The following is a 27,086-nucleotide window of genomic DNA, read 5'->3' as shown; positions in this document are numbered from 1 at the left end:
TTAATAAGCTGGGGGAAGTCAATGACAGTCAAGGTTTACAAATTGGACTGTTCTTTCAAGCTTCAAGGAGAATTTGTATCCATTAATCATCCCATGTTGGCTTTTAATAGAGCTTTGATGCCTTGTCTCTTTTTGATGGCTTCAATGATTGGTAATCTTTCCCATCTTTCCTGGACAATTTCTCCCTCCTTGAGCCAATTTGTCGCCTCTTTGGCCTGTATGGCGAGCAGCCTGCATTGTTTCCCTTCTGCCAGCTAATCTTATTACATTTTAATTTGAACATGTGACTGTCTGGTGGATGACAGACCTACTGTTAAGTAGTCTCAACAATCCCTTCCCATCCCTCCTGACCCCCAGTCACCAAGACCAGTTAATACTGGCAGAAACTCTTACGTGTTAATAAATACTATCATGACGTGCAGACACTTTGTTTCCATTATTTTATTTTTGTGTCTTTCATCTCGTAAAAGTCTGTTATGCCATGTGTTGGATTTTATTCACTCAAGCTTCTTTGTTCCTTATATGAAGAGGTGGAAAATTAAGCTCCCAAGTTCCTGAAATGAGCTCTTTTGGGGATTTACTTGGTCATATTTGAATATATGTTGTGTCAATGGGTAAAATACAATTGGAAAGTGTTACTCTATGTGACTCAACAGGGCAGACAGGTCAGCGTTGCAACACTGAGCCCCTATCTTTTTCTTTTATCAACAGCATTGATTATATTTAAACAGTGAGAGGATAATACATATACGTCTCAAAGTACTACAGCTGCACCTCTGGCTGGAAGAGCCCTTGTTCACACGAAACCTCAGCTAACTAAGCCCTCCAGAAGGAAGCATGGTGAACCGTTCAGGCCGCCCTGCTTTCAATAGCATAAATCACTCTAGATAGATTGGTGGCTCTGGCACAGGGTAGTCATTTTCAGTGCGGGAGTTTAAGACATATGATTGTTCTTGTGCTAAGTTCCCTCCTCCACCACCTTATCCTCTTATGATTATGATCAATTATTCACTTATAATTAGAGCCTGGCAGTAACTCAGCTTATGGGCTCTGGCACTCTATATAATAGCCTGTAATAATGCTGTCAGTCACATTTCATATAGTCTACACTTTCAGGCTCTAGTATCTGCTGAAATTAATACTCTAGTTTGCCATGGAAATTTCTTTTCAGGTTTCAGAGTTTTGCTCTTTATGCAATTAGGACTTTGGATGCCGCTTATAATTTTATATGAAAAAAGTTAAATTGGTTCACCAAAGAAAAACAAAGTCATCTAATTCATTCATGTTTTACTGAGCTGACAGAAGATAATAAAGATGGGATTAATAGGTAGTGATTTCTTGGGACTTAGCAAAAAGTAATTATTATAGGTCATAATAAAGAAATGTGATGAAAGCATCTCACAATTTCAACATGTATAACAGAGTAAGATTTAATGAATTCTTAATATTACAGAATGTATTGACATTTTGAAACAACAGCAGTGAAGAAAACTGTTGATGAACATGTACAAATTATGGAAACAGTCCACACTAGGACATTTTAAGCAACATGAATTTAGTCAACACGGTTAAAAAAAGTCTTTGTCTATCACCCTCTCTGTTTCTCTTTCTTTTTGACTCCCTCTCTGACCCCATTCAGCTCCTGTCTGAGAAACAGAGCAAAGCAAACTGTCTGAAGAGCCACTTCCTGTTGTGTACTTAAGATCCCTGTCATGTGATAGTGTCAGTTGAGGCGGGTGCGTGAGGCCAGTATGGGGAGGGAATATGGTGGCACTGCTGATCTTGCTGATGCTAACAGGACTCACCAACAACTCACCCTGATTGTGTAAAGTGTCGACTCAGCCAGTGTGGAGTCAGAGCCCCCGAGCTGTGCACGACTCGCGCACAATCCCAACATGCACACATACGTGCACATGCATAGTGGTAGTGCCACAGATATGTAGTGGACATACACACATACTGTAAAAGTCACCTGGACGCTCTTTGCACTTTGTTCTAACTGGTTTTAGTTGCAATGGATTTTAAGAAATTTCAAAAGGTGAAGAATAGTTTGTCAAGTTTTGTAAGTACCATAGCAAAAAGCACATATCTGTGAGTTTCTAAATACATATCATTGATTATATTTCATAATGACTTGAGTTTTTGGTTTCACCTACTTTTGGATTCACTACATTACCACAGATGCACATAGATGTCTGCTCTGTGACACATAGTCCTCCTACATATAGTAGCTAACTTGGTGTATGCACATGGCAAGTGAATGTGGCTGAAAACTGAAAGTGTTTTTTGCTTTACTAACATGTTCCTTGTCTCTTTTCTCTCCCTCTCCCCAACTCTTTGTCTCCCTCCAATTCCTTGTCTCTTTTAGTCACAGGTAGAAGACACAGTACATGCAGACCGTGCTATAGAGAGCTCACTCTTATAAGACTTGACAGCTGTTCATGCACATAAAAAGTGAGGATGAAGAAGAGACGCTTGTGATATGAAGAGCAGGAATTTGATGGATTAGCTACGCTGACACCGAAAATTCCCCAAATACTGACCCAATGATGACCTGAAATTACAGGAAAAGCTCACACATCATACTTAGACCGAAATCTCAGTTTTACAGTAAATATTAGGCTGTTGTTAGCCTGAAATATTGTTAACCATTTCTAAGCAAATGTGAAAAGTGCAAACCTTGCTTTTTGTGTTGCCAGTTGCACATAGAGATTGAGTCACTGAATTACTGACAGTGCTAGATGAAGATGGATAGGTGGTGTTACATCCAGTAACTGGAGAGTGCTAAGCGAGCTGCTGTGTAAGCAGCCACATCTCTGGATGATAGAAAGCAGATAGCATTTTAACTGACCAACAAAGCCAAGCTAGACGTCCCTAGATGTGCAGCTGCAGATAGCAGTAGCTTGAAGTTTTATTGAGTTTGCAAAAGGCCAGGAGGAGGGGTTGATTAGTTTGTACTATGAATACTAGAGACAGTATGGAGGTGATAGAGACCCAGGCAGGAGGCCAGAAGGAGAAGCTGGGTGCAGACAAGGTCTGCCCTGGAAATGAGATTGACGGTGAGGATAACAAAATCCCTGGGGCATACGATTGCAGCGTCTGTGGGCGCAGCTTCCCGTTCCTGAGCTCATTGTCACAACATATGAGACGCCACACGGGTGCACGCCCCTATAAATGCCCCTACTGTGACCATAGGGCCTCTCAGAAGGGCAACCTCAAAGTTCACATCCGCAGCCACAAACTCGGCACTCTCTCTAGCCATCACCCAAACGAGGATGACGAGGGTGGGGCCGAAGAGGAGGAGATGAGTGTTTCGGAGGGTCTCGACGGAGGAACGAGTCCAACTAAGAGCAGCTCAGCCTGTAATAGGATGATTAATGGAGACAGTGGTGAGGAGAGTCGGAGAAAAGTGCCTGCGCGGAGCTTGAAAAGGGAGAAGCATGTTACTGACCAGCGGCCTTACTGTTGCCGTCTTTGTGGGTATGAGGCTCAGCGGGAAGACCAGCTCCTCAGCCACATTGAAAAGGTCCACATCACAGCAGACACGGAAGAGGAGAACACTGTGAAGGAAGAGGCTGTGATTGAGCCTGATACCAGCCAATCCCAGAGTGATGGGAACTTCCCCTGTGAGACCTGTGGCCAGGTCTTTACCCAAGCCTGGTTTTTGAAGTCGCACATGAAGAAACATGCTGGTATCCTGGACCACTGCTGCCGTATTTGTGGGCGGCGGTTCCGTGAAGCCTGGTTTCTCAAATCTCACATGAAAACACACAACACCAAATCCAGGTCACGTTCTAAAGCAGATTCAGCTGAGCTTCCAGCCACCATCAATGATGTAGCCCAGGATCCCGATATTGTTACTGGGTCTGTTACATCTCCCTATCAGATGTGCTCCAAATGTGGGAACCTGTTCCACAGCAAAGAGAGCTTGAGAGCACATGAAAAAGTCCACAATTTCATCTGTGGCAAAAAAACCCAAATCCACTGCAATGCAAGCGAAGATGAGGACTCACCAGCTGCTAAGAAACGCTTCCTTGACTACTTAAACCTCCAGCCTGTTCAGAAAAAGCCCCTGGATGTGGAAGTAGAGAGTGAGAAGGAGGTCCTGGGTCAAAGAATCCAGGAGCTAGATCCAGTTTGCAGCTACCAAGCCTGGCAGTTGGCAACTAAAGGACGTGTTGTGGAGCCAGTGGAGCCGGGTTACAAGGTCTTCTACGGGGAAGGGAGTATGGGGGAAGAGGCCCTTGCTGAAGGAGCTGTGGTTTTTGAGAAGGAGAGCAGTCGTTATGTTCTGCAAAGTCGAGACAAACGCAGCTCAGGCAGACGCAGCAGCTCCGGGTTGGGAAGCCATGCTTCTTCTGGGGACCGGACACCAGAGAGCCTCAGTGACTCTGAATACCGGCCTTCGTCACGCCAGGAACGACGACGAGCATCCCAGTCGCAAATTTCATCCAAGTCCAATGAGTGCTTTGAGTGTGGAAAGGTGTTCCGCAGCCGTCATCAGATGATAGTCCACCAGAGGGTCCACAGGAAGGACGCAGGCAGAGCATCAGGGGGAGACAAGGAAAGAACTGCAAGGGGCGACCGATGGGGCTCCACCAGCGATCCGGAGTCAGGATCGCCCAGCCGGCCCAGCACCCCAGGTTACGGAGACTCTCCACCAGCCTCCACTCTGGGAAACCAGGCCTCAGAGATGGGTACTGCAAACTCTGGGGAGCTTTCAGGTTTGTCACCAGCCTTTTACTTTTACTGTATTTACTGCAAGATGCACTGCAAAACCTTTAAGGAGCAGAAATGACCCATTTCACGTCTCCACACTTCTGACTCTGTCACTCTGTAGTAATTGACTGCTGGCCAAATGGGCTGTGTATAGGTGCAGCTCCTCAGCTTCTAATGAGTGGGAACTAGAGCCACCATGTGGCAAAATGTCGACATTGCATCTGACTTTAGCTGTTTAATAGAACATCAATACTATCAAATATGGTCAATAAACTTTAATTGGCAGTGAAAATCCTGTTTATAACTGCAACATGTATCGCAGAGCAAACAGCAAGTTCACTTAGGTTCATTTAGGTTGGTTTACAGTTAAGTGAAACTCTGTGCCTTTCAGACAGAACATTTTTTGAATGCCAATCATTTTTTCACCTCTACATCCAATAAACACTGCAGAGCAAAAAAAGGGCATAACACCCATAATCACAGCTCAAATAGACTAAAGGGATCCCTGTGTATGCAGCACATGAGCTTATCTTTCAAACTCACTAAAAAACATGTGGTATGGTACTGAATAACTAAGAATGTGTTATTGAAGTTATTGTTTTCATTCGTCCCTGTTAGTACAGACATTCAAAAATGGTAGCAGCATTTCTTTGGGCCTGATCGAGCTGTGTGCTATTTCAGGTCTTCCTGTCTCAGGAAACTCTCCCCACCCCCCAGCCCCTATCTGTGTGAATTCATTTTCTTTTTTTTTTTTTTGCTCATCTTTCTATTTCTTTGGCTTGGAAATATTTCTAAGTTTTTTTTTTTTTTTTACTCTTTACTGGAAGTTAAAGGCTTTGTCAGCTCTTTACTGTACAGCATTCACTCTCTCTTGGTGTTTTGTTTCAGGAATTGCATTTGAAGTACATTATCTTTTTAATTCAATGTAATAACTGTAGACATGGTAAAATGTGAAATAATATACAGATGCCATTTTGCAAATATTTGAAATATGACTTGTGTGGAAAAACATTTCAGCTTTTACCAAAGCAACACGCTAATACTTCATCTGTGCAACCTTTTCTTTTGACCTTTCGTCCCCGTCCCCTCTAACTCTTTCCTAGTCTCTAAGGTTACCCCCGTGACACTTCCACTGTCACTCAGCCACTCTTCTTACCATTGAGGCAGACAGGCTGCCTGATGTCTGAGGGATTGGTTATTTATAGAGTCACCTCCTGATGGAGAAGGATGCAGGGCTAGGGGGATAAAAGGCACTCAGAGGACACTGTAGTCCCAAATACTTTGATGTCCCTTAAAGCTATTTAGATACTTTTTTGGGAATGCAAATACCAAGCGGACATGTGTGCATGCATATACTGATAAACACACCTTCATAGGCTTTTGGACAAACCTGTTAAATTGATTAAAGATTAATTTGTGGTTCTCAGAGAGATTAGTCCTTTACTCCTTCTGGGCAGTGTTTGTGTCAGTGTGTGTTTTTTTTATCTTTGTGTGCCTGTGAGACTAAATCACGATTGCATTGATACTTTGGAAAGGCAATAAAAATATTTTGGCTGATTCTCAGTTACTTAGCTTAGTTGATGCATTGAATAAATGATCACTGATATAATAATATCTGCATGATAAACAGGACCCACTAGTCTTTCCACTCTGCTTGCTAAACTGCCCAGCCCGAAGGTTTTACCTTGGCAGAGACTGAGCTGTGATTATTGGCGAGTGCTGCCAACAGGAAGCTGAATGAAAAACAGATGGCAGGTTACTGGAGCTGTAAAAATGAGGAGGGGTAGTGAAGAGTGCAATAATGTAATTGTATTTTGTAAGACAGAAGACTTCATGAGCTGTACGGTATTATTTAGCTCCTATTTGAGGATTTTCTTGGGTCACTTTGTTTAATTTCCTTCTAACAACATAATACTGCAATCTGCATATTCAATATATTCTTATTACATTCCTATGATTACGTTTCCTCATATTAATCCCTGTGGCAGTTATCAACTTTTGACCAGAGTAAAACTGACTTGTTAAAAAGACAGAACATTTCTGCCACCTAGTGGGGGATTTATAAAGCTGCACATCAGGAATCCACCAAATTGGCTCTGTACAGTAAACATCTGTGCAGTTTAATGTCACACAGTAGTTGGACATGTCAAACAGCAGTTGACTCAATTCTATGTAAATATTTGATTTCATAATGCAGTTGTTTCACACAATATGGATGATAACACATCATAGAAATGAAACAAATAATTCTCAACTGCTTTGACACAAGTTTATCAAAATGATGATGATTACGTGTTCGATAGATTAGCATTTGGGACATGGCTAAGACTGCATATCCCTGAAAAGCAATGTTGGCAGGTTTAGAATGAAAAGGGAGAATGTAGGAAAACTGCACCAACAGTGCAACCTGGTGGCTACATCTGGAGGAAAAATAGGAAAGTGACTCAGTGAAGTGAAGCAATAATTTTTGACTCACAGCTGGTAAAAGCCTACATGGTAGAACCTCTTATTTCAGCTTTATGAAATATCTGCTCAACAAATGAAACATAGAACGTAATGATTTCCCTTGTCAGGTACTAAGCTTTATGTTGTCTCTCTCCGACAGATGAGAAGCCTTACATCTGCAGCCTGTGCAAATTTGTAGCCACAGAGTCTCAGGCTTTTCTGGCCCATGTTCGTGCCCAACACCCAGCTGCCCCTGAAGTTGGGGCCAGCCCGAGTTCCGGCTCAGACAGAGGCACCACTAGTGGTTATCCTAAGCTGAAGAAAGCGCTTCTTCAGGGATTGAGCAACTCTGCATCCTCTTCTGCTTATCCCTCAGCTCAATCCTCCCCTCTTGACCCCAGCTTGATCCCTGTGGATCTATGTGTCAGAGCTGAAGGTTGCAGGGGCGTAACCTCCTTAACCCTGGACAGGAAGAGCCTTCCTAACCACAAGTGCTCCTTCTGCTCTCACTCCACCCGCTACCCAGAGGTGCTCTGGATGCACCAGACTGTGGCTCATCGCATCAATAGCAGTAGCTCCAATCTGGCTCCTAAATGGGCCTTGAAAAACAACTTAAAGGGCTCCAAGGACAGATCATTATCCTTTAGGAGACGAACTGGTCCCCCACCAGTCCTGGAAGGCAAAGAGTGCCCACCATTGCCTTCAGCGATACGCGCCCAGCGTACCGAGCCTCCAACGTGCTCTAGTGATGTTTTAAAGAAAAGCAAGCCAGCCACACCCTCATCATCAGCTCCTACCCCCTCCCCCTCATCCTCCCGGGGCTCCTCATCCACCTCGGGGACCCAAGCTGGGAGAGTCCCTGCACGGTCAGGCAGCAGCACCACAAGCAGCAGCAGCAGCATCAAACAAACAGAGGACCAGAGTCATCAGACTCGCTTCAAACCCAAAGTGGATGTGTACCCTCGGGGAAGCCCGTTGCCATCCCCCAGCTCCTTAGAGAAGAGCACTGCCTCCCTCTCACGTTCCTCAGCCCGGAGTCCCAGCTCTGCTACAGCTTCCAGGATGGCCGACCGCTACCTATTGCCTCAAGAGGGCCTGGGTTTCATGCTGTCCAGCAAGCACGGCCTAGCAGACTACAACCAGGCCAGGGGCTCCGCTCATCAACCACTTCTCAACTCCCACAACCAGAGCCGGACTAACACTACAAGGCCCAGCACCATTACTCATAGCTCTACGCCAGGACACGGCTACGGAACCTCCCAGGCACATAGAGGCACTCTACAGATTTCCTCCTCTTCCTCATCCTCTTCCTCCTCTTCTTCATTGCCTTCTGATTCCCATGGAGATGTGAAGGAGGAGCCAATCTCAGAGGCACAGGAGATGCCAGCTGACATCTTCAGCTTCCTCAAAAACTACAGCCCCCATGAACTGGCTGCCCTCTACCACCGCTGGGGTGCGACCAATGCCCTGTTGGATCCCACTGGTATGGGGAAAATGTTGTTCAGTATTTGTTTGGCTGATTTACATATGTATTTGTAAAAATGTGTAGTTACACAGTTCAAAATATTGTTATTTGTTGATTTAAATCCATAAATTAGAAAGGCTCTTTTGGAGAAAGTCCAGTAAAATCCCTCATCATCAGCTCACATACAAAATGCCCAGAGGATCTCTGCTTTGGAGAAAATGTCAAATGTCAAGAGTTGAAGAGAAACATTTTCCAGTGGTTGAGCATCTTGTTTTTGAGCTGCTGTGAATAGAACTGACTAACCTTGACAAGCTGAATCATGAAAAAACCCATAGTTATAGATCCACAGTCAATATACGAACAATACTTAATCAGGTAAACATATTTAACCTTTTATAACTGACATTGAGTCTCTCTCTCTCTCTCACTAACACACCATATGGCAAGAAGTGATTGACTGGCGCACATTCGGCCCTATTCTGACAAGGTTTTGAGTAATAAAGAGCAGAGCTCTTAAAATGAGCATGCGTGATTAAAAGCTGTATCTGGGGCAGTATGTGTTTCTGTGCACGTGTGTCCATCTGTTCGTGGGTTTTTAGATTCAAAAGGAGTGTGCTTGTGTGTAATTTTTGTTTCCCCATGAAAGACAAGAGAGAACCTTTACTAGTCACAGGTCTGCAAGGCGTGCCTAGTCTCCAGCTCCACTTTCCCAGAAAGCTGTCACAAACTGTTTAGGTCATGGCTCTGGCTGATGAGAGACTCGCACAGATGCGAATAGAGGGAGGCAAAACCGAGAGAGAGGGAACATAAGAGGCAAAGAGAGAGATGAGACAGAATAATTACCCCACCAGCTGCTTTGGAAATGGTCATTACTGAACATTCATATTATTTGCCCATTTTCAGTTGTGTCTCTAAGGTCAAGTGGGGCTGTATGGAGCCAGGGGTCAAAGACAACAGCCCCAGAGCAGACGCATGACATCGCTGTCACCCGTCCAGGCGCATATCGTCACGATCCGCCTTAGCCCTTTGAGTCACATGCTATAAAGTGACCTTTTTTTGAGCAACTGAGTCTTTCTCCCTTTTCCCTCTGTAATGTGTGTGGGTTTGTGTGTGTGTGTGTGTCTGCTTGTGTTTTCCGTCCAGCTCTGTCTTGTCTTTCATTAGTGCATCAGTGAGAAGGGCTGGCGGCCCAGAGTGGAAGTAGAGTATCCAGAGGCCAGCAGTGGGGCTGCCAGAGACACTCTCTGTCACCCCCCAACCCCGACCCCACCCCCCATTCTCCTTGTCCTGCTGTAACAGGAGAACTAGAACATCTTAAAAAAGTTTTAATTTTCATTTGGTTAATTGTGCAAGTAACACAGTCAAGCTCTCTACAGGATGTGTATAAAAGCCTTGTAATAAGAGGTACAAGGCTTGTTGTCAGAGAGAGGTTATTTAAGGAGGTTTTAAAATGATGTGACTCCCCTGTTTATCATTTATCCAGTTTTTCTCAAGCAGAGAAATCTCAGTAGGTTTGTCCTGTTTGTCAAAACTCCGTCGTCATGGTAGATAATTACACTGAACTCGTCAACAATGGCAAATCATTGTCACAACCTCTAGGAAGAAGGCCATTACCATACACAGATGACTTGTGCAGGTAGTGTTAGTGTTGATGCATCATGGTGTGTGTTTGTGTAAATGGAGCCAGTGTGTGCCATGGCCCATGCCTCACTTTCCTTCCTTGGACCAAACACACATATATACAACTCTTGTAACACATACGCATGCAGATACACACACCTGACATGTGACACACGGGCAGTGGAGCGGGCACATCACAGCCGGGGCGTTTTAATTGCCTGTAATTTATGCAGTGTGTGTGTGTGCTGTGTGTGTCTGGCTGTCAGCCTCTGAGATGATGCTGTGTGACAGCTGCAGTCCAGCCCCTGGAGCTAGCCGCTCATAATGACACATTAGACATACTAATGGTGCTTGCGCAAGTCCACTACTGACACTACCTACCTCCACCGCTCCAACCGGGCTCCGTGCTTGTGTACACCCACACACTTTCTGCCCATAACTGACCTTTATGTCTTCATTCAATCTCTGCAAACACTGAAACCTGAAAATGTCTTCTGCTTTGGGATGAACTGATGCCGATTCCACTACTACTACTACTACTACTACGTCTACTTTCACTCCACTCTTCACAAAAAATTCTCATTAAACCTTGGAAAGGAATGCAGGGATACATTTGCTTTTGTTTATTAACATTCTTCGGGGAAAAAAAAAAAGAAAAGATAATCACAATATTTTAATATCCTTTTTGCCATTTTGTGCATACAATTTAAACTCGATATTGACATACTGTAATGTCTGGACCGTCTTTTAAAAAGACACTTGTTGATCTAACCTGAATAGATTCCATAATTATCTCTAACACAGGGTCCCCTGAAGAGCTTCAGTTGTTAGTTGAGGGTTTTTTTCTCAAGATTTGCTCTTTAATTGTATCCTCTCTCTTTCTCTCTATTATCAGGGATGCTGAGGTCCCTCATGCGACATGGACAGTATTTCTGTCGTGAGTGCGGGAAGACTTTCAGTCAGCCTAGCCACCTGCGCACTCATATGAGATCCCACACAGGTAAACACAGCCAATATTACCATTACACACACCCACATGGACACAGATTGCACATGTACACATGGACCTATTGGCTGCACAAAACAATTGAAACCATTGCTCTGTTTATCAGCTTTGTAATATTATACTAAAGACAGAAATAACATTTAAAATATACATTTTCAAACCTCATTAAAATGTTATAATAATCAGTATTGCTTGTTCATCTCACAACTGGAAAAAACTGAGCCTGAAAATTGGAATTATTGGGAAAATGCTACACAAGTATTTTATTGTTGGCCAAAAAATAATGAATTATGAATAACAGATTTCTAAAACATGTCATATGTTCCAAATCAGGTTTATAAGCAGTTGTGTTGAAAGGAAACATGTCAAAGTGAAAAACAAACCAGCCATTTGAGCTATTAAATAGGGCTTCAGGTCTGCAGGAGCCCCGAATTAACCATAAAGAGAACTGACACAAATGGTAAAAAGGTCAGACGGATACAAAACAACTAAAACATGACCAACAATGACCTAAAACTGTTCAAAAGATGCACAAAATGACTAAATAAAAACACATAAAACATGTAAAAACAGACCAAAATGATAGAAACGGACACAGAGCATCCAAAAATAGGACAAAATGTCCACAACTGTCTTAATAGGACCAAAAAGAAAAGGGTGAGGTGAGGGTTTCTTTCCCGTCTGTGTCCAGGGGCCCAATTTTATACAATCACAACTGTAAATTTATTTAACAGAGAAATGGAGAAAAACAAATGAGCTCAGCAAAGAGGAACAGCAGTAACAATTTTGCATGTTCTACGTAAGAGACATCCAGCATCCTGCTTTGACCTGTTGCACAGCTTTACTACCTACATATTCATGTAATTCTATGATTTATTTTTTTTTTTATTTTGGACACATCTTCAACGGTGCCGACTCATTCTCGTGCCACTTGTGCACACACACAATGTTCCTCGCAGTTATTTATCCACCCTGAAACGCTCACATGGGATGTGGAGAATATATGCATGGGGATTCTCAACAGTATTTCATCATCTGACTCTCATACGTCTGCCCCGTCCCGGTATTCTCCAAAATAAATCAGAACAGATCTTTTTGTTCAGCTGAGTGTGACAGCCAGTCTGTGAGTCCTTCCTGGCCCTGGGCTGGGCAGCTGTCTCTATTTTTTAAACTGAAACATGATTTGCTCCGGATACTGACCTGTGACAAATTGTATACATTATTAATCACATGTCAATTAGAGAGATGGAATTGTGCATTCTAATGAAGCAGAACAGCATTTGTCCACGCCAGCCTGATGAATCCATTTGCATGTGTCCCAGTGACATCCACTGAAGAGCTTGATTTCTACTTCCTGTCTGGTCCTGTACTTAGTCTTTTTATACATTTCACTTCCACCATGTTCTTTCCTTTCCTCTTTCCTTCCCGTATTTTTATGTTCTTTCTTTTCCCACTTCCCTAACTCCTTCTTTACCCTCATTTCACCTCTTCACTTATTCTTCCTTTTCCGCTTATTTTACTTTTTTCCTCTTGTCTCCTCCTCCGTCTTTTTCTCTCTTGTTTCCTCTAATGTCTCCTTTTCACCTTTCCTTTTCCATTTTCCCTTCTCTGTTTACTCTAATCTCAACTTCTCCTCAGGCCTTTTGCCATTTCCTGTTTCCTCCATCTAATCTTTTCTCCTATCTTTCCACCCCCACCCTCCTCTATTATCAACATTTTCTTCTTTCTTTTTCTTCCCTTCTGTTTCCCTTTTCCACTGTTCTCTTCTCTTTCCTGTTGTTTCCTCTAACCTTCCATCCTCTCCTCTCCATCCTCAACTTTTCTTCTCACCTTTTTTTGTCATTCTCCACTCCTAATTCCTATCTTACCTTATCTCCTCTTGCTCTATCTACACCATGTTGTTCTCTCTACTTGTCTCTCCTCTCCTGTCTTAGTTTGCTGCTTTCCTCCCATCTCACTTTTCTTTCCCCTCTCCTGTCCTGTCCTGTCCATCAGTCAGGCTGGCAGTAATCGCCCTAGACAGTGAGTTAAGTAGCTTCTTTATAGAGAGTGTGAATGATATGTGGCACAGCCAGTGATTGTAAGTGACAGAGGCCAAATGGTAAGTGATGCAGTGCTCAATGTCCCCCCCAAGCCCTATTGTAAACACAAACATTGCATCAACACACACACAGCCACAAGCACACACGCACATGCTCTATAAACAGTCGGTCGCCAAGGCTGTAATTAATGTTGTCACCAGCGGTTGTCTTCAGCATGGATGTGCACAGGCAGAAAAGGCCAGCCACCCTGAGGCCTCCATTAACATGCGTCATATTAAATCGCTGACTTGCCTCCACCAGGTTCCATCACCATCATCACCACCATCATCACCATCATCATCAAAGCCAGTTTTCCTTTATTAGCAAGGGTGCTGGTGGCAAACGCGAGTGTGTGCTGGTGGTGGAAGAGTGAAGAAAAAAAACAAAAAACAATGCTTGTGTGCATCTGGTAGAGCTTTTAACCGATTACCCTCCTCCCCTTCCTCCTCCTCCTCCAACTTCTCCTCCTCCTCCTCCTCCTCCTCCCTCTGCCCCGCCCTCCTTCTCCCCCCACAGTTGGGTTTGATTTTAACGGACTCCACAGAGGTACTGACGCTCACACCACCACTTCTGAAGCTCCCAAACAAGTATGTGGCACGATGGCTAATCACTGGGCTCCCCCATCGCTTCTGCATGTTTCTTATAATTACTGTCTCACCTCTGCATGCATGTGTGAGTGTGTCAGTGTCAATGCTGCAACCCCCCCTCTCCCTGACTTGTTGTGACTGTTTTCATTTCTTCTCTCCATGTGTATCAGTCACATGTGGCACGCTCTGCACCTGGCATTAACACCTGAGTTTTTGTTTTTGCTGGTTCACACCTGAGCATCAGCACGTGTATCCAGTTTACATATCACAGCTGTATCGCCGAAAACCTCAGTTTTTGCTGGTGAATTTTATGTTTCAATGACACTTAAAACATTTGCATAATTTGGTTGAGAAAAAAGGAACCTGACATTTGGAAATTTTACTCAAACCCCTATTCAATACGGTCAGAAGCAAATACTGTTGTTTTTTTGTTTTATTATTGCGTTCAGCCCAACATTGTCAGATTGAAGATTTTATATCAAGACCACATCATTTACATGTTTCCCAGAGTTAAGCAACTTAATGAGCGCAAACCATGTTTTTACTTTTGACATATAATCTTTGGTTTTCAGTTGGAAATACGTGCATGCCAGGTGAAGATGCCTAGCTAACATACAGAAGAGCTCTGCTGAAGAGCCCTCGGTCAGTTCCAGTCCTAATAAAGGCAATAAGGTTAAGGGGTTACATGTAAATGAGCCTTGAAACAGAATTAATAAACATGTTGCAGAACTCTTTTTCTTAGTTTCAGAGTCAGTAACGGAGACGAGCATTGAGGGAACAGAGGAGTGAATCTGTTCAGCTTTGACATACGGAGAGAGCTAGGTTCTACTCACCATGCCTCCATCTTAATTAATCACACACACTCACACGGACTCAGAGTTACTGCACACTATGAATGATGGGAGCAGGCGCGGTAGAGGGTCCAATTAGATGAAGTGTTGACGCTGCTTTACGGTGACGATAACCTTTAGCTTGATGTAGAGCACCGGTTTTGTCAGCCATGTTTCCTCACAGGACGATGTCATGGAAGTTCGCGCTTTCCTCTCACGTCTCAGCCTCGCCGTCTTTCCAGCTGTTTTTTTTTTTTTTTTAAGATTTTTGTGTGATTAATTATACCTTTTTTTTGTTTTATCTCCCTCTATTTCTTTCTCACACCCCCACCCTTCTTTCTTTTTCTCTCTGTTTTGTTTCTGATGATGTATGATAACAGCAATATTTCCCAGTTCCTTCTTCAGGGAGAAGGGTGCGGGAGGGGGCACAGGGAGTCATTTGTTTTCCCGCTTTGATATTCTTCCATTTATCAAAATGATAATTAGGTGCAATTAAATGGCAATCTCATTTGTTTTGTTCAGGTGTGTGTTTCCCTATTTTTATTTATTTATTTACTTTTTGCCGAGGTGTCTGTGCCATTGTAGGTCAGTCCAATTAGAAGAGAGAGTATACTGTAGGGTGCATGTGGCGTGTGTTTGTGTGTGTGTGTGTGTGTGTGTGTATGTGGGGTGGCCTGGGTGATTGAGAGAAATGCATAGAGACAAAAGTAGGACTGTTCAGACAGCAGATGTGAGGCGCTCTTCTCCAGATGGCAGAAAAGAGAAAGGAAGAGTAAATCCATCTGGGTCAGGATGAAGAAGCAACGTTAACTTTTTAAGTGAAATTAAGTGGAGAAAATTTAATACAAATTCTGCTCTTAATGTGCATAATGTCTCCATACTTCTAGTTGAATGTCACCATGTGTCTGGGTTTATGTTTGTCTGTGTTTGCTTGACTCTCCCCCCCCCCACTTTTTTGTGCATTTCTACTGCAGCGAGTCTCATTTATGGTCTACATTGCCGTGTCTTGTTGAATTCTTTATACTGAAGATTGTCCTCTCTAAATACTGTTTAGAACACATCTGCCTGTACCTGACTGATATGTTTTCCGTGGTCTACAGGGGAGAGGCCATTCTGCTGCAAGCTCTGCCCATACCGAGCCTCTCAGAAAGGGAACCTAAAGACACATGTCCAGAGTGTCCACCATATGCCTTTTGACAACAGCCAGTACCTGGACACAAGGAGCTCGTTTTTGAGCCAGGAGGCAGGAGGAGCGCTGGCTGCCAATAACCCACCAATGCCACAAGAACAGTAGACCTTACAGAAACAGTAACTGGATCTAGGACCAGATTAGTCAGGAAATCACATGAATACATCATAAGGATTCTTAAAATCAGAGAATGGAAGAAGACGCAAGTCTAATGACTAATAACCTTTTTCTATAATGAATGAAGGTTCTGAAAGTTTTATTGGAGGGTGGGGGGGGGTTGTAGTTAAACCTTTAGGCTATTAGCTAAATGTAAAATCACAAAATGCGGCCACACAGTTCTGAGCTTTGGAAGTCTGGTGTCAGGGTGGCTGGCCCTTCATGTGTCGAGACTCTTTGTTATGAAGGCTGGCAAAAATGAGCAAGTCATGTGTCATTTATATGGGTGTAAAGGATCTACACATAAAAGCCCTCTGAATTTCCAGTTTGGAATTACCAATATCAAAGTTGCCTAGTGCAGCTTTTTTCAAATGTTTTTATAAAAAAAAAGGAGGAAGAACTGAACTTGCAGATCTGCTCAATCAAGGACTGTAGTTGCCCCCATCTCGCTTTATTGTCTAGCTTTATTGTATGAGTTTGTGCATTCCTCAGGACACCAACCATCTGAGAGACTACGTGAGAAGTCCATCAGCTGTCACCTGACACATAGCAAGGTTTTCCCATGGTTCTGTGTCTTTGTTTGTGTGGGTTAAACTTATTTTCACCACTGTACTCCACTGAGACTCCAGTGTAATGGGAGAGATAGCAGCGCCCACTCTGAGGCTGTGTAGGGAGATGATTAGAAGAAGAGAAACACGGGATTAAAAAGAGAGAGAGCGGGAGAGAATGCTAATGGGGTGCATGCTTTAGTGCTCATTAGAAAGAATGCGTTTTTTAATAGCCAATGTAAATGAGTGTACTATTTTTATGGTCATTCACTTATTCTCCATTTAAGAGGAAGGGACTGAGTAGAAGCAGTTTTCCTCCATAACGCCTTCATATTAGCATGCGTTTCCCACACAGACACTGACTCTAACACAATGAGAGCAGCAGGTAGATGTGCGGTCTGCTGTCGATTTTGTACTTGCAAAGCAGACTATGGTACTGTCAGCCAGCAGAGATGTATAAAACCGTGCCGGCTTGCTACACTATACCCAATATGAGATGGAGGTGTTGGTACCAAAATCATCTCAGGCTCTCTGGTAAAGAGCCTGTCAGATGCACACATTGCCTTAGCACGATGGTTTCCAACCTGAGAGGTCAGGATCTCATTGAGGTCACAGTGGAAATATGAGGCATTACAAGAAATGTAATAGCATACTACTCTACTAAAAACTTTTTTTTAGTTTTAAAAACAATCTAAACTTGTTCAGGATCCATAAAATAATAAAACACCCCAGTGAAACAGATTGAGAAGGAAAAATCCACGCCAGCGTAGCTGTTTCTCCAGGTTTTCTAACGCATTGGAAAAATGGAAAAACAAGCCAGAATCTGAAACGCCCGCATGCCTAGTCTGAGTTCCTGAACAGTGACATTAGGTGGACACTTTAAGGGGGTCAGAGAGCAGCCAGAGATCAGAAGGTCAGGCTTCCAGAGTGTTCAGGGATAAAACACTCAAAGGTTTGAGTAGTAGAGCTGTCGCAGCCTTAACACAAGTGCAAGCGTGCGTTTATGTGTTAGTGCGTTCTTTTGAAACCTCTCTATAGTGTATGTTGACTAGCTTCAGTGTACTCTCGCCTCCCTCTACAAACCCTGAACACCAGCCTACCTCCTCTGCAGTGACAGCATGCTTTTATTTAGGTATGTTGGCTGGTGTGAAGCTTAAAATGTTTTTTTTTTTTTGCTATAGGATCAAATGTTAGTTGGTGTCCTGTGCTTTGATTTCGCTACTCATTTCCACCCCCACCCCATGATTGAATAAGCCATGTCTCGACACTCTGGGGAAAAGAAGGAGAACGACAGTTCGGAGAAAAGAGCAAGGACAGAACTGTCAATTTGCAGAGAAGTTTTTTTTTTCCATGTGTAAAATCAAAATCCACATCAGATACAGATTACAAAGCATAGAGTGTACTGTACTTCCTGTCTATTTTGAAACCTCAGTAGTTTTTACACAGTGGTTTGTTTAGATATGCATACAATAACGTGTGCTTGAATATGCCTAATAATACACAGATGTGTATATTGAAGGTGTGGGTAGTGAAAATACTTGAAATGGATACTCTAGCCTTCGAGGTAGTATAGTACTAATACCAATGTTGTACAGAATTCCCTTTAAGATTAACTCCTCAGTTATGAATTTGTACTCCGAAGTGTGACTTAGAACAACTATGAAGCAGGAGTGAGTGTGTGTGTAATATAAACTGTATATCTGTAATCCACTATTACCAAACCCTTTATATACAGCGGTAGAAACCAAATGGCATTACTAGTGCCCTTAGACTAGGTTACTGCTTTAACGGTTCTCATTTAGCGAAGGTTTCTTTGAGAAATGTCTTTTTAACGGTGCCAGCTAACATGCATCAGTGTCACTTCTGGTTTAGAGACTTTTTGTTAAAATGACTTCACAGATTTTAATGACTAATCATTGGTTGTGTGATGGCTGTGTGACACAGCTTTTTTAGCTGCGTTTTCTCATGGAAAGTTTGAGGATGTTGGTGAAGCAGTGCTTATGTTTTTCATAAAGATGTAAGAGTGTGTTTTTAGTCTTTGCTGAACTGTAGGAATTGTTCAGTAGCTAGTCATGGTTGCCCTCCCAGAGGGGCTGGCAGGTGTTGTTCTTTTCTCTTTGGTTGGGTTTTTTCTTTTTTATCATGCTTCTTCAGTTGTATTATTTGTGTCCGTATTGCTTTTTTTTTGTTTGTTTTTTTGTTATGAACTTCATGATTAATTTACCTTAGAAGACATTATTATTCCAAATGTATTTGGTTGATATCTGTATTTATTATCACTTCAAAAAGGATGAGAGGACAGAGGCAGACAGGAGCGTTTGTTGTAATTTGATTTTTCTGGGTTGTTTTTGTTTTTATACTGTGTCGTTTTCAAGCCAGCAAGCCGATGTGAAAGCTCTACCTCGTCTGAGCCATTCTCAGTTCTGTTACACTTTTGTACATCATTTCAAAAAGATGTAATGTCATGTCCACAATAAAGACACACAAAATGGCACCTGTTTGCGCTGTTTCATCTGGTTTTGCTTCTTTGTTTTAAATTTTGCCTCAGCTGCCGTGACTGAACGTGTTCAAGTTTAGATGAAAATGATTCAGAGTTTTATTTTTCTCTGTTACTCACACTGCTGAATTTACAAAGAGCCCTGTAGACAAAGTCTCAGTACAACTTAAAGGATTAAAACCCATGCATAGATCATAGGCATCCTTTTAGGTCATTAAATATTATTGTCAGTGCTTTACATCTATTTATAAATGAAGCAGATAATTGTGAAGTGCAACAGGCAGATGCAGGAAGTCATGGCTTCCACCGTGTCCTGGATACTGAGTACACAGCTGCAGTACATGCTATGAATCGTGGCCAGGCAAAAATATCCCGTAACTAATAAGCATTTTTTATTTTTTTTGGCTGATTAGATCTCCATCAGGGAGCAGTTGAACAAGTGTACTTAATAATGTGACTGGTGATTCTATGTTGCCTCCATGTTTGACTGAGTTTCCCCTGACTGTTCTGATTTCCTCACATAGTCCAAACATATGCGGGTCATGTATTTTTGAAGTCCAGACAGGATCAAAGTTTTCATGGTGCATAATACAGACAAAATATACAATAGAGTTGTGAATATACACTGACACCCAGCAGGAAATTTCCTCATCTCCTTGTACATCGAATTATTCAAAGTTGTCATTTATGTGCACTTAAAAGGGTTTCATTTTATTTGAATTTTAAACATGACACATCACATGCAGGTGACGTAGACGTGGAGGGTATCTCACTGCTTTTAAATGAATGTAATGTTACAGCATGCAGCTTAGCTTCTGATCCCTTCGCCTTGCTCACTCCTCCCAAACATTCAGAAGTTTTTTTTTATCTTGTTATTTTATGCCATAAATGTAGTCGATTCAGCAACTTCACTTCACAAAAAAGACTAACTAGCTGAATTCAACTCATTGTCTGTTTCAGGAAAATCAGCTGTTAATTGTCTCACACATTCACTTGGTGGGTAAAACTGCCCTGCTTCTTGGAAACGCGCTGATGACTCTAATGGTGCCTTCTGGCTCTGACTGTGCACCAAACACAATCTCCATTACGTAGAGAAGAAAGCAAAAGTGACCATGATTCATAAAGATGAGGTGAAAACACATCAGACCTAAGCCATACTGCAAGCTGTTCCCTTTCATGGCGTGTGACACGTTTGATGGATAGAGACTTTGATGTTCGTTTGTGCCCGTTGGCACCTTGATGTCCATGTGTGGCCATGTGGTTGAAGTTGAGCTGCCAAGCAACGGTGATGAGAAACCCTCACCCTTCAACTGCAAGGGACCACCTAGGGATTCGTTGCTGCTTTGCCAGTCTCTTTCATGTTCGGTGTCTATGTGCACCATCTGTCTGTCGGTTTGAGTGACGGCTGAACGACAGGTTCCCTCTGAGAACATGGCACACAACGGTAATGCCAGGCAGGCCCGCGGGCTGAGAAAAGACTGCACTCTTCCCAAACTCATCAGTCACTGCAAAGCCAGACGTGACGGCCGTGAGCTCACTTAAAAACCTGTTCGCTGACATCTCTTCTTTCTGTCACACAGCAGACAGAAACTGACTGACTGACTGGCTGAATGACTGACTGAGGTGAAAAATACGCAGAACGTCAGGATGACTTAGATTTGATGGACAGGTGTGCTGGAGAACACAGTATAGACTGCTGTTTTATTTCACATCTTCATTGCTGTAGAAAGCTGTTGTTGATCTCTTTGGAAGTTGTTGCTGTTACAGAGGTATAACCACAGGGCTATGTATAGAATACTTTTATTCCCACAGTGCAGAAAATGTCTAGAGTCTCTTTTACCCTTTTAATTATTTATTTCTGGTTGCAACTTCAAAATAATAGTGGTAGTAACTGGTCTATGTGACCGGCAAAATAATTTTTTTTAAAGGTGTTTCCTTCAGATCACATTCTTTTCATAACTTCACAAATCCAAGTCCATTCCATGCAGCACCTTACACTCTGTCCAATCAGAACACGCAAAACATTATTTCCTCAAATTATGTTAGAAGCTTTTTACAAACTACTTTGTTGTGAGCCTAATCTGGTCCTAGTGTTACTGTCAAGACCGGGACCTGTAAACACACAGTAAAGCTACAGTTACTAGTTGGTGAGCTTTGCTTAGCAGAAAGACTGGAAAGGGGAAAACAATCAGATTGGCTGGTTTGAAGACTTAAAAGTCTGCGCACTAGCACCTCCAAATTCAGTAATTCACACTTTAATTCTTGTGTTTTTGTCTTTGAAAGCTCTTAAGTTTCAGTTTTGGGGAGTTGCTATAGTTATGAGCCAGATTGTTTCTTGGCATGGTGCAATGACGTTCTGAAATCTTTTTTTTGTTTGTTTTTTTTCTTTTTGCTAAACTAAGCTATTTTGCCTGCTAGCTGGAAGTTCATATTTACTGCAGTCTGCTGATGTGAGAGTTATAGCCACCTTGTAATTCTCAATTCAAGAAACTGTGGAGTCATTTAAACATATTGTAATAATTCGATTGCTAAATGCAACTTTAAATGTTGGTGCCATCTGTTGTGGGATCGATGACACAGTGGGAGACAGACGTGTGCACCACGCCGCCACATAACATAAAAATTCCACATGAAATCCAAAGTGAGTATCAACCATTTTTACATTTGACCATGTTTCTGGTCCTCTTCATCCATTCCTCTTGTTGCACGTATGCGTGAACAGTAGTCATCCGTCTGCAGTGGCTTCCTTTCTTCCTCGTTGCAGTGACTCTGCTTACCTCTGCTGTGCTGTCCAGGTCTACATCTGCCACCAGGGAGCACTGTCTCTCCCGTACGGCTGCTAAACAGATTTCCTCAGGAGAACAAGGGCCGCATCAAAGACCAAATGGCACTTGTATATCTACAATGGTTGCAGTGGCGTGGGCGGTGGAGGGGTACATATACTTAAAACACACTACAGCGTATATCAGGACGGCAGCCTTGACTACAGTTTGCACCAGAGAGTCCGACTCCTCCGCATTTCCCAGGCAAAAGGCCAAACGCATTTACAACACTTCAAGTGTCTGCGACACAAGAACGCCCTCTCCACTGTGAAATATGTAAATATTGCACTAATCAAAGGGTTGTGGAATCTCAAAATGCCATGGAAAGGTTATGACCTGGAGCCTGTGCTAATAGGGGAGTGAGAGGAACGGGAGGATAGAGGAGGTGGTGAAGGGAGGGCTCAGGGGTGGTGGTGGTGGTGGTTGGGGGGTGGGGGTGTGGGGGGGTTGTGGGAGTGGGGGGGTAGTAGAGGAGTGACAGCTACCACAGGCATCTTTCCTGCCTGAGGAGGACCTTCACATGCTGACCTCCGCCTCCTGCACTCCAACGCTCTGACAGTAATGAATAGGAAGGGGCTGTTTATGCATATCAAATGTTATTTACTCTCCCACAGTCAAGTGTAGCCACGGAGGATAGGAAGAGAGAGGAGCAAAAATAAATAAATAAATAAATCAGGATATTCCCAAAGACCGAGGGCTGCCATTAGAACAATGTGGACAAGAATGCAGAGGCCCCTGTGGTGCACTGAGGTTAATCTATCTATCGCAATGAATTACATGACATAGTTTTTGTGGGGTTTTAGCTCAACTTGCTTTTAGAACGGTGCGTTGTTCACTGCCTTGATTTTCTTCCAGGATTTGAGTGCTTGACAGATACACAGCACCTACATGAAAACAAGCCCTTGTAAGTATATAAGTGAACTTGACAATGAATTCTTCTTGATATCTAGCCCGCACGATTATTTACTTCAACTATCTCCGGCTCCACCAAACTAAAGTCTATATCCAGAGACAGAATCAGGGGGCTGTTAACAGAAATTCTACTCATGTAATATATGTTTAAGCAGGATTAATCCTTTTCCACATTGACATGATTGGTCTTAAATAGCGCAAACCTTAAAGCCAGAGGGAGGAAAAGCCTGAGCGGAATTATTCAAAGGAATGACGTTCGACGACAAGCTCAAGAAAATAACCTTGAGCGCGAACAATGAAGAATCAGCCGCCAGAAAACGTTTGTGTTTTTCCGGAGCCTGCGTGTCATCGTCATCGGTTTACGGCTCGGCTTCGTTTTCCATCACCCCTTGTGAGAATTAAGTTGGATCTTAAGTATGTAAATGAGAACCTATTCTGTGGCCCCCAACCTCTCTTATATGAATCCCAGGACAGACCATGACATTTAACATCGCCTTCACTAATTTGTGCTTAATAGCCAAAAAGTGATTAGAATTAACATTAATGACATTTCATATGTCTCCCCTTCTACATTCATTAGCCCTTCTCTGGTGGTGATACTTAACCAGCTAATGCTGGTGGCTGCTTGCTGCAGCTTAATTTCCACGTTGCACTTTTGGCAGAAATCTTTCATTCGCCCTTTTTTACACTTTACTTTTCCACGCTCGTTCAAAGGAAGACAACAAGGAAAGAGAATTAAAGTGAGGGAGGGGGTGGGCTGTAAGTGGGGAATCTATTCTATCAGTTACACCCTTTTTACCAAGTGACAAGGGAATAGCAGCAGATTAGGAAAAAAAGGGGGTCATCTCATTTCTGGCTCAGTGCATGTTCTGTCACCCTTAGCCCTTCTTACTGAAACCAATACTCAATACAGATACCCGTCATCGCTTCTTCTTCTTTACTGGCTTGAATTTGATTCAGCTGTAGTGTTCGCCCAACAAAGCCAAATCACAGCGGATAACACAAATGCAGACATTTTTTTCATCATTTATTGCTTAGATCTCTAAATGGAGAATATTGTGTTAAGAGTGAACATTTTGTTTCTCTCTACCAGCCCCTCCACCCTCCTAGGTCCTGGTCCCCAACCTTGTTCAAGAGCTTTCCTCGTACATTTCTATAAGAGGGATCTCTAATGCTATAGAAATTAAGTTGAACCATTATAAAAGTAGGCATAGTATGAAACAAATATAAATACATTGAGTACAATTTATAAAAGAAATATGTTTAGAGTTGTGTGAACTTATATTTTCTTTTTTAAATGTTTGTTTTTCCCTTTGTGTTTTTACATCAGTGAAGGATGGAGCACTGACAAATCAATTAACAAACAATGGAAGATAAATGTATGTTTTCAATGTGTTAAAATATTCATTTTTATGTTTTAAATAACCAAGAGCAAATAAACACTAGCAATGCAATTTCTTTCTACTTCTGCGACATTACTGACTGTTATGTTAAAGCCATGCAAGTTGATGTAGGTCTTACATGAGGAAACAATCCACCCTGCTCTTGCTGTGCTTTGCTCTACAAACTCTCATGCTCCACAGTGATCTGCCAGCACTTCAGATTAACCTTTATCATGAAATTACCATAAATGAGAATGCTCAAACACATACTATTAAAGCACTGAATTAAGTCATTTAAATGTTACATTTAAGACAAAGGAAAACATGTCAGAGCTATTCGATGTTTATCAAGAACAATCATAATTACTGCTTTTCTGCATGTTTAACTGATTTTTATGAAGTTGCTTGTTTCGTCTCATTAGGACCGTCGCCTGGAGGGACGATATACATTACATGCATTAATACATAGATAGAGGACAGAGGTGGCGGTACAAAAGGAAAACAGAGGATAATTGTGGACAAAAGGAGAAGAGAGCGCATTTTTAGGTGGGGGGGGGGGTTAAAAGGGTTAGAAGAGCTGGGGGTGATCATGGGTAATGGCAGGAGCCTGGTCGTTGACAGACAGGCCAATCTCCCGCCTGGACAGACTCAAGAGAGATGTGTCAGTCTCCGCCGGCACCCCAGGCCAGCCGCACCAGCACACTGCTAAATGTGTATTGGCAAAGTGTCGGTGCCTATGCCATTAGCCAGCAGACTTAAATTCCCCTGTAATTTTCTATGGCGCTCCTCGTTATTGGCACCTCTGATGGGTCGAGTATTTGAATCCTGGTTCACTTTTAATGGATGTCTGTTGGTGGTGAGCAGTGGGGCGATTTGTTATCACTCTTACAGGACACGTCCAGCTGCACAGTCATGCACATTCACATGCACATTGTTGCCCATTCCCTATTACCTCGAAGTCTGCATATGGTTATTATCCTATAGCTAATGTTGTTTTCTGTGTTTTGCAAGATAATATATGAAACCCTCACAGACTGAACCTTTTCACTAAATACCTGGTTTCATTCATCAAATAATATCATTTTAATGTGCAACCTAAATTAACCCCACTTTGACAAACTTTAGTCACATCTGACCTTTTAGTTACAGAAAGAAAAGAAATGTAGAATCAGTATAAACACTTCCCACTCACAATGTCTCAGATAGTTGGACTTAAATGATCTGCTAGTATTCAAGGCCCAAAGTAACCAACATGCACTGATAGTAGTGGATAGTAGTATTAAAAATCCAATGTCATATGAGAATCCACCAGAGGCCATTTTCCTGAGTAATGACTAGTTGTAGCCTACATTTTGCTCACGTAAAGGTTTTGAGTACACTTTGTACCACTGGCATCTCGACAGTCACGTAACTCAGTGGAACACACACACGCACGCACACACACACAAATAGACCTTATAAATTTCCTGCCACACACTGTAACACCCCTCATTACACCACCAGGACACATTTAATGAAGGAGAAATGACAAGAGACAGAGAGTTTGGAGACATTTTCTGAGATCTAGCATTTGCCAATCAAACCTCACTCATTAGCTTTATAGGGCAACAAGGACAAACTTGCATGTGGTCTGATTGTGATTAGCATTTAATTTAATTTTTCACAGCATTCTCCCTGGATTATGATACAATGAGTGCTGAAAAAATGAGACATCTTTACTTTCTCTTACCATCTGTGACCTAAAACACATTAAAACTGCTAGAATTTTCATGAGCTAACGATTGTGAAGTTGTTTTGGACTCTTATGGGATTTGTAGCTTTGAACGTCTCTTTAACAATTTTTACAAATCTCCCTCTCACTCTGCTCTCTCCCTTCTAGCGACATTGCCCATAGTGTATCAAGGGAATACAGCCTTCATCAGGCCAAGACAAACACACGCTTCCAAAACACACACACAAAAGTTAAATAACTATATACAGGAGCAATTTAACTTCACTACATTTTGTATTTAGTGTTTGACAACCTTGCTGAAGAAGTTTTCACCCCAGAAATGCTAAGTAGTCCCAGCAGGAGTCAGTCAGAGAGAGGAGAGGGGCTCTTTGCTGTTTAATGTATTCTTGGGCAGCCCAGAGGCCTCCGAAATGCTCCATGTCTTTGCCATCCACTGTACACACACAGATACATGTGCACACATTCACATATCAGTCGGCAGTCAGGCTCTGAAGGAACACTGCTAATGGGGCTGTTTTTAATGAGCCAGCAAGACGAGTGTGACCCTTGGAAGGTGAATATCTCTATCTCTCCCTGTATTTTGCTGTGTGCAAGCGTACGCATGCACGCATGCCACTCACACAGACGCAGACATCCACGCACGTCCTCGTGAATGCACGCAAAGTTGTCATATTTGCGTCTAATTGTTTTTAACTGCCATAATTACTCTTGGCTCTCGGCTCATTCATTCATCCAGTCTTCTCATCAGGAACGAGCGTGTGAGACATCACAAAGCAGAAAGGTGTGTGTTTTTTACGGCTGGAGAGCCTGCATAAATTGTAGGGGTTTGGGGAAAAAAAACCCTGCAGCAATACTCCTCTGCAAAACTGCAGGAGATTCGTCGATTTCCTCAAGTTCCACTTCACGTTGCCAGGGACATATCCATCCCCAGACAACCATTTCACTTTATTTCACTGATTTTATGATCTTTGCCTGCAAAGTAAAAAAAAAAAAAAAAAAAAAAAAAAAAAAATTGCAGAGGAAGCAGTTCTGTGAGCTGCCAAAAGATGGCACACTATGTATGGTGGGAGGAGGGTTGTGATCAGCGTTGTGGCG

The 27,086-nt window shown here is 42.6% G+C and overlaps 1 protein-coding gene across 5 annotated transcripts in view; it reads left to right on the top strand.

Moving 5' to 3' along the window:
* Positions 1 to 19,138, top strand: part of LOC137130359 (zinc finger protein 516-like) — a 41,481-nt gene extending 22,343 nt beyond the window's left edge. For 3 of the 5 annotated variants that reach the window (XM_067510420.1, XM_067510419.1, XM_067510421.1), the window contains exons 2-5: positions 2,369 to 4,724; positions 7,325 to 8,647; positions 11,145 to 11,249; positions 15,854 to 19,138. In XM_067510420.1, the coding sequence (XP_067366521.1) occupies positions 2,960 to 4,724; positions 7,325 to 8,647; positions 11,145 to 11,249; positions 15,854 to 16,047 (3,387 nt within the window). In that variant the 5' untranslated portion in view covers positions 2,369 to 2,959 and the 3' untranslated portion in view covers positions 16,048 to 19,138. Of the gene's footprint in view, positions 1 to 2,368; positions 4,725 to 7,324; positions 8,648 to 11,144; positions 11,250 to 13,852; positions 13,924 to 15,807 lie in introns of all 5 variants that reach the window. The other 2 variants (XM_067510422.1, XM_067510423.1) reach the window with 2 other exon arrangements.
* Positions 19,139 to 27,086: the final 7,948 nt, after the last annotated feature.

Source organism: Channa argus, chromosome 7 (genome assembly GCF_033026475.1).
Source record: "Channa argus isolate prfri chromosome 7, Channa argus male v1.0, whole genome shotgun sequence".
NCBI lineage: Eukaryota > Metazoa > Chordata > Actinopteri > Anabantiformes > Channidae > Channa > Channa argus.
The sequence above is the reverse complement of the archived record's forward strand: the minus strand, read 5'-3'. Positions and strand labels throughout refer to the sequence as shown.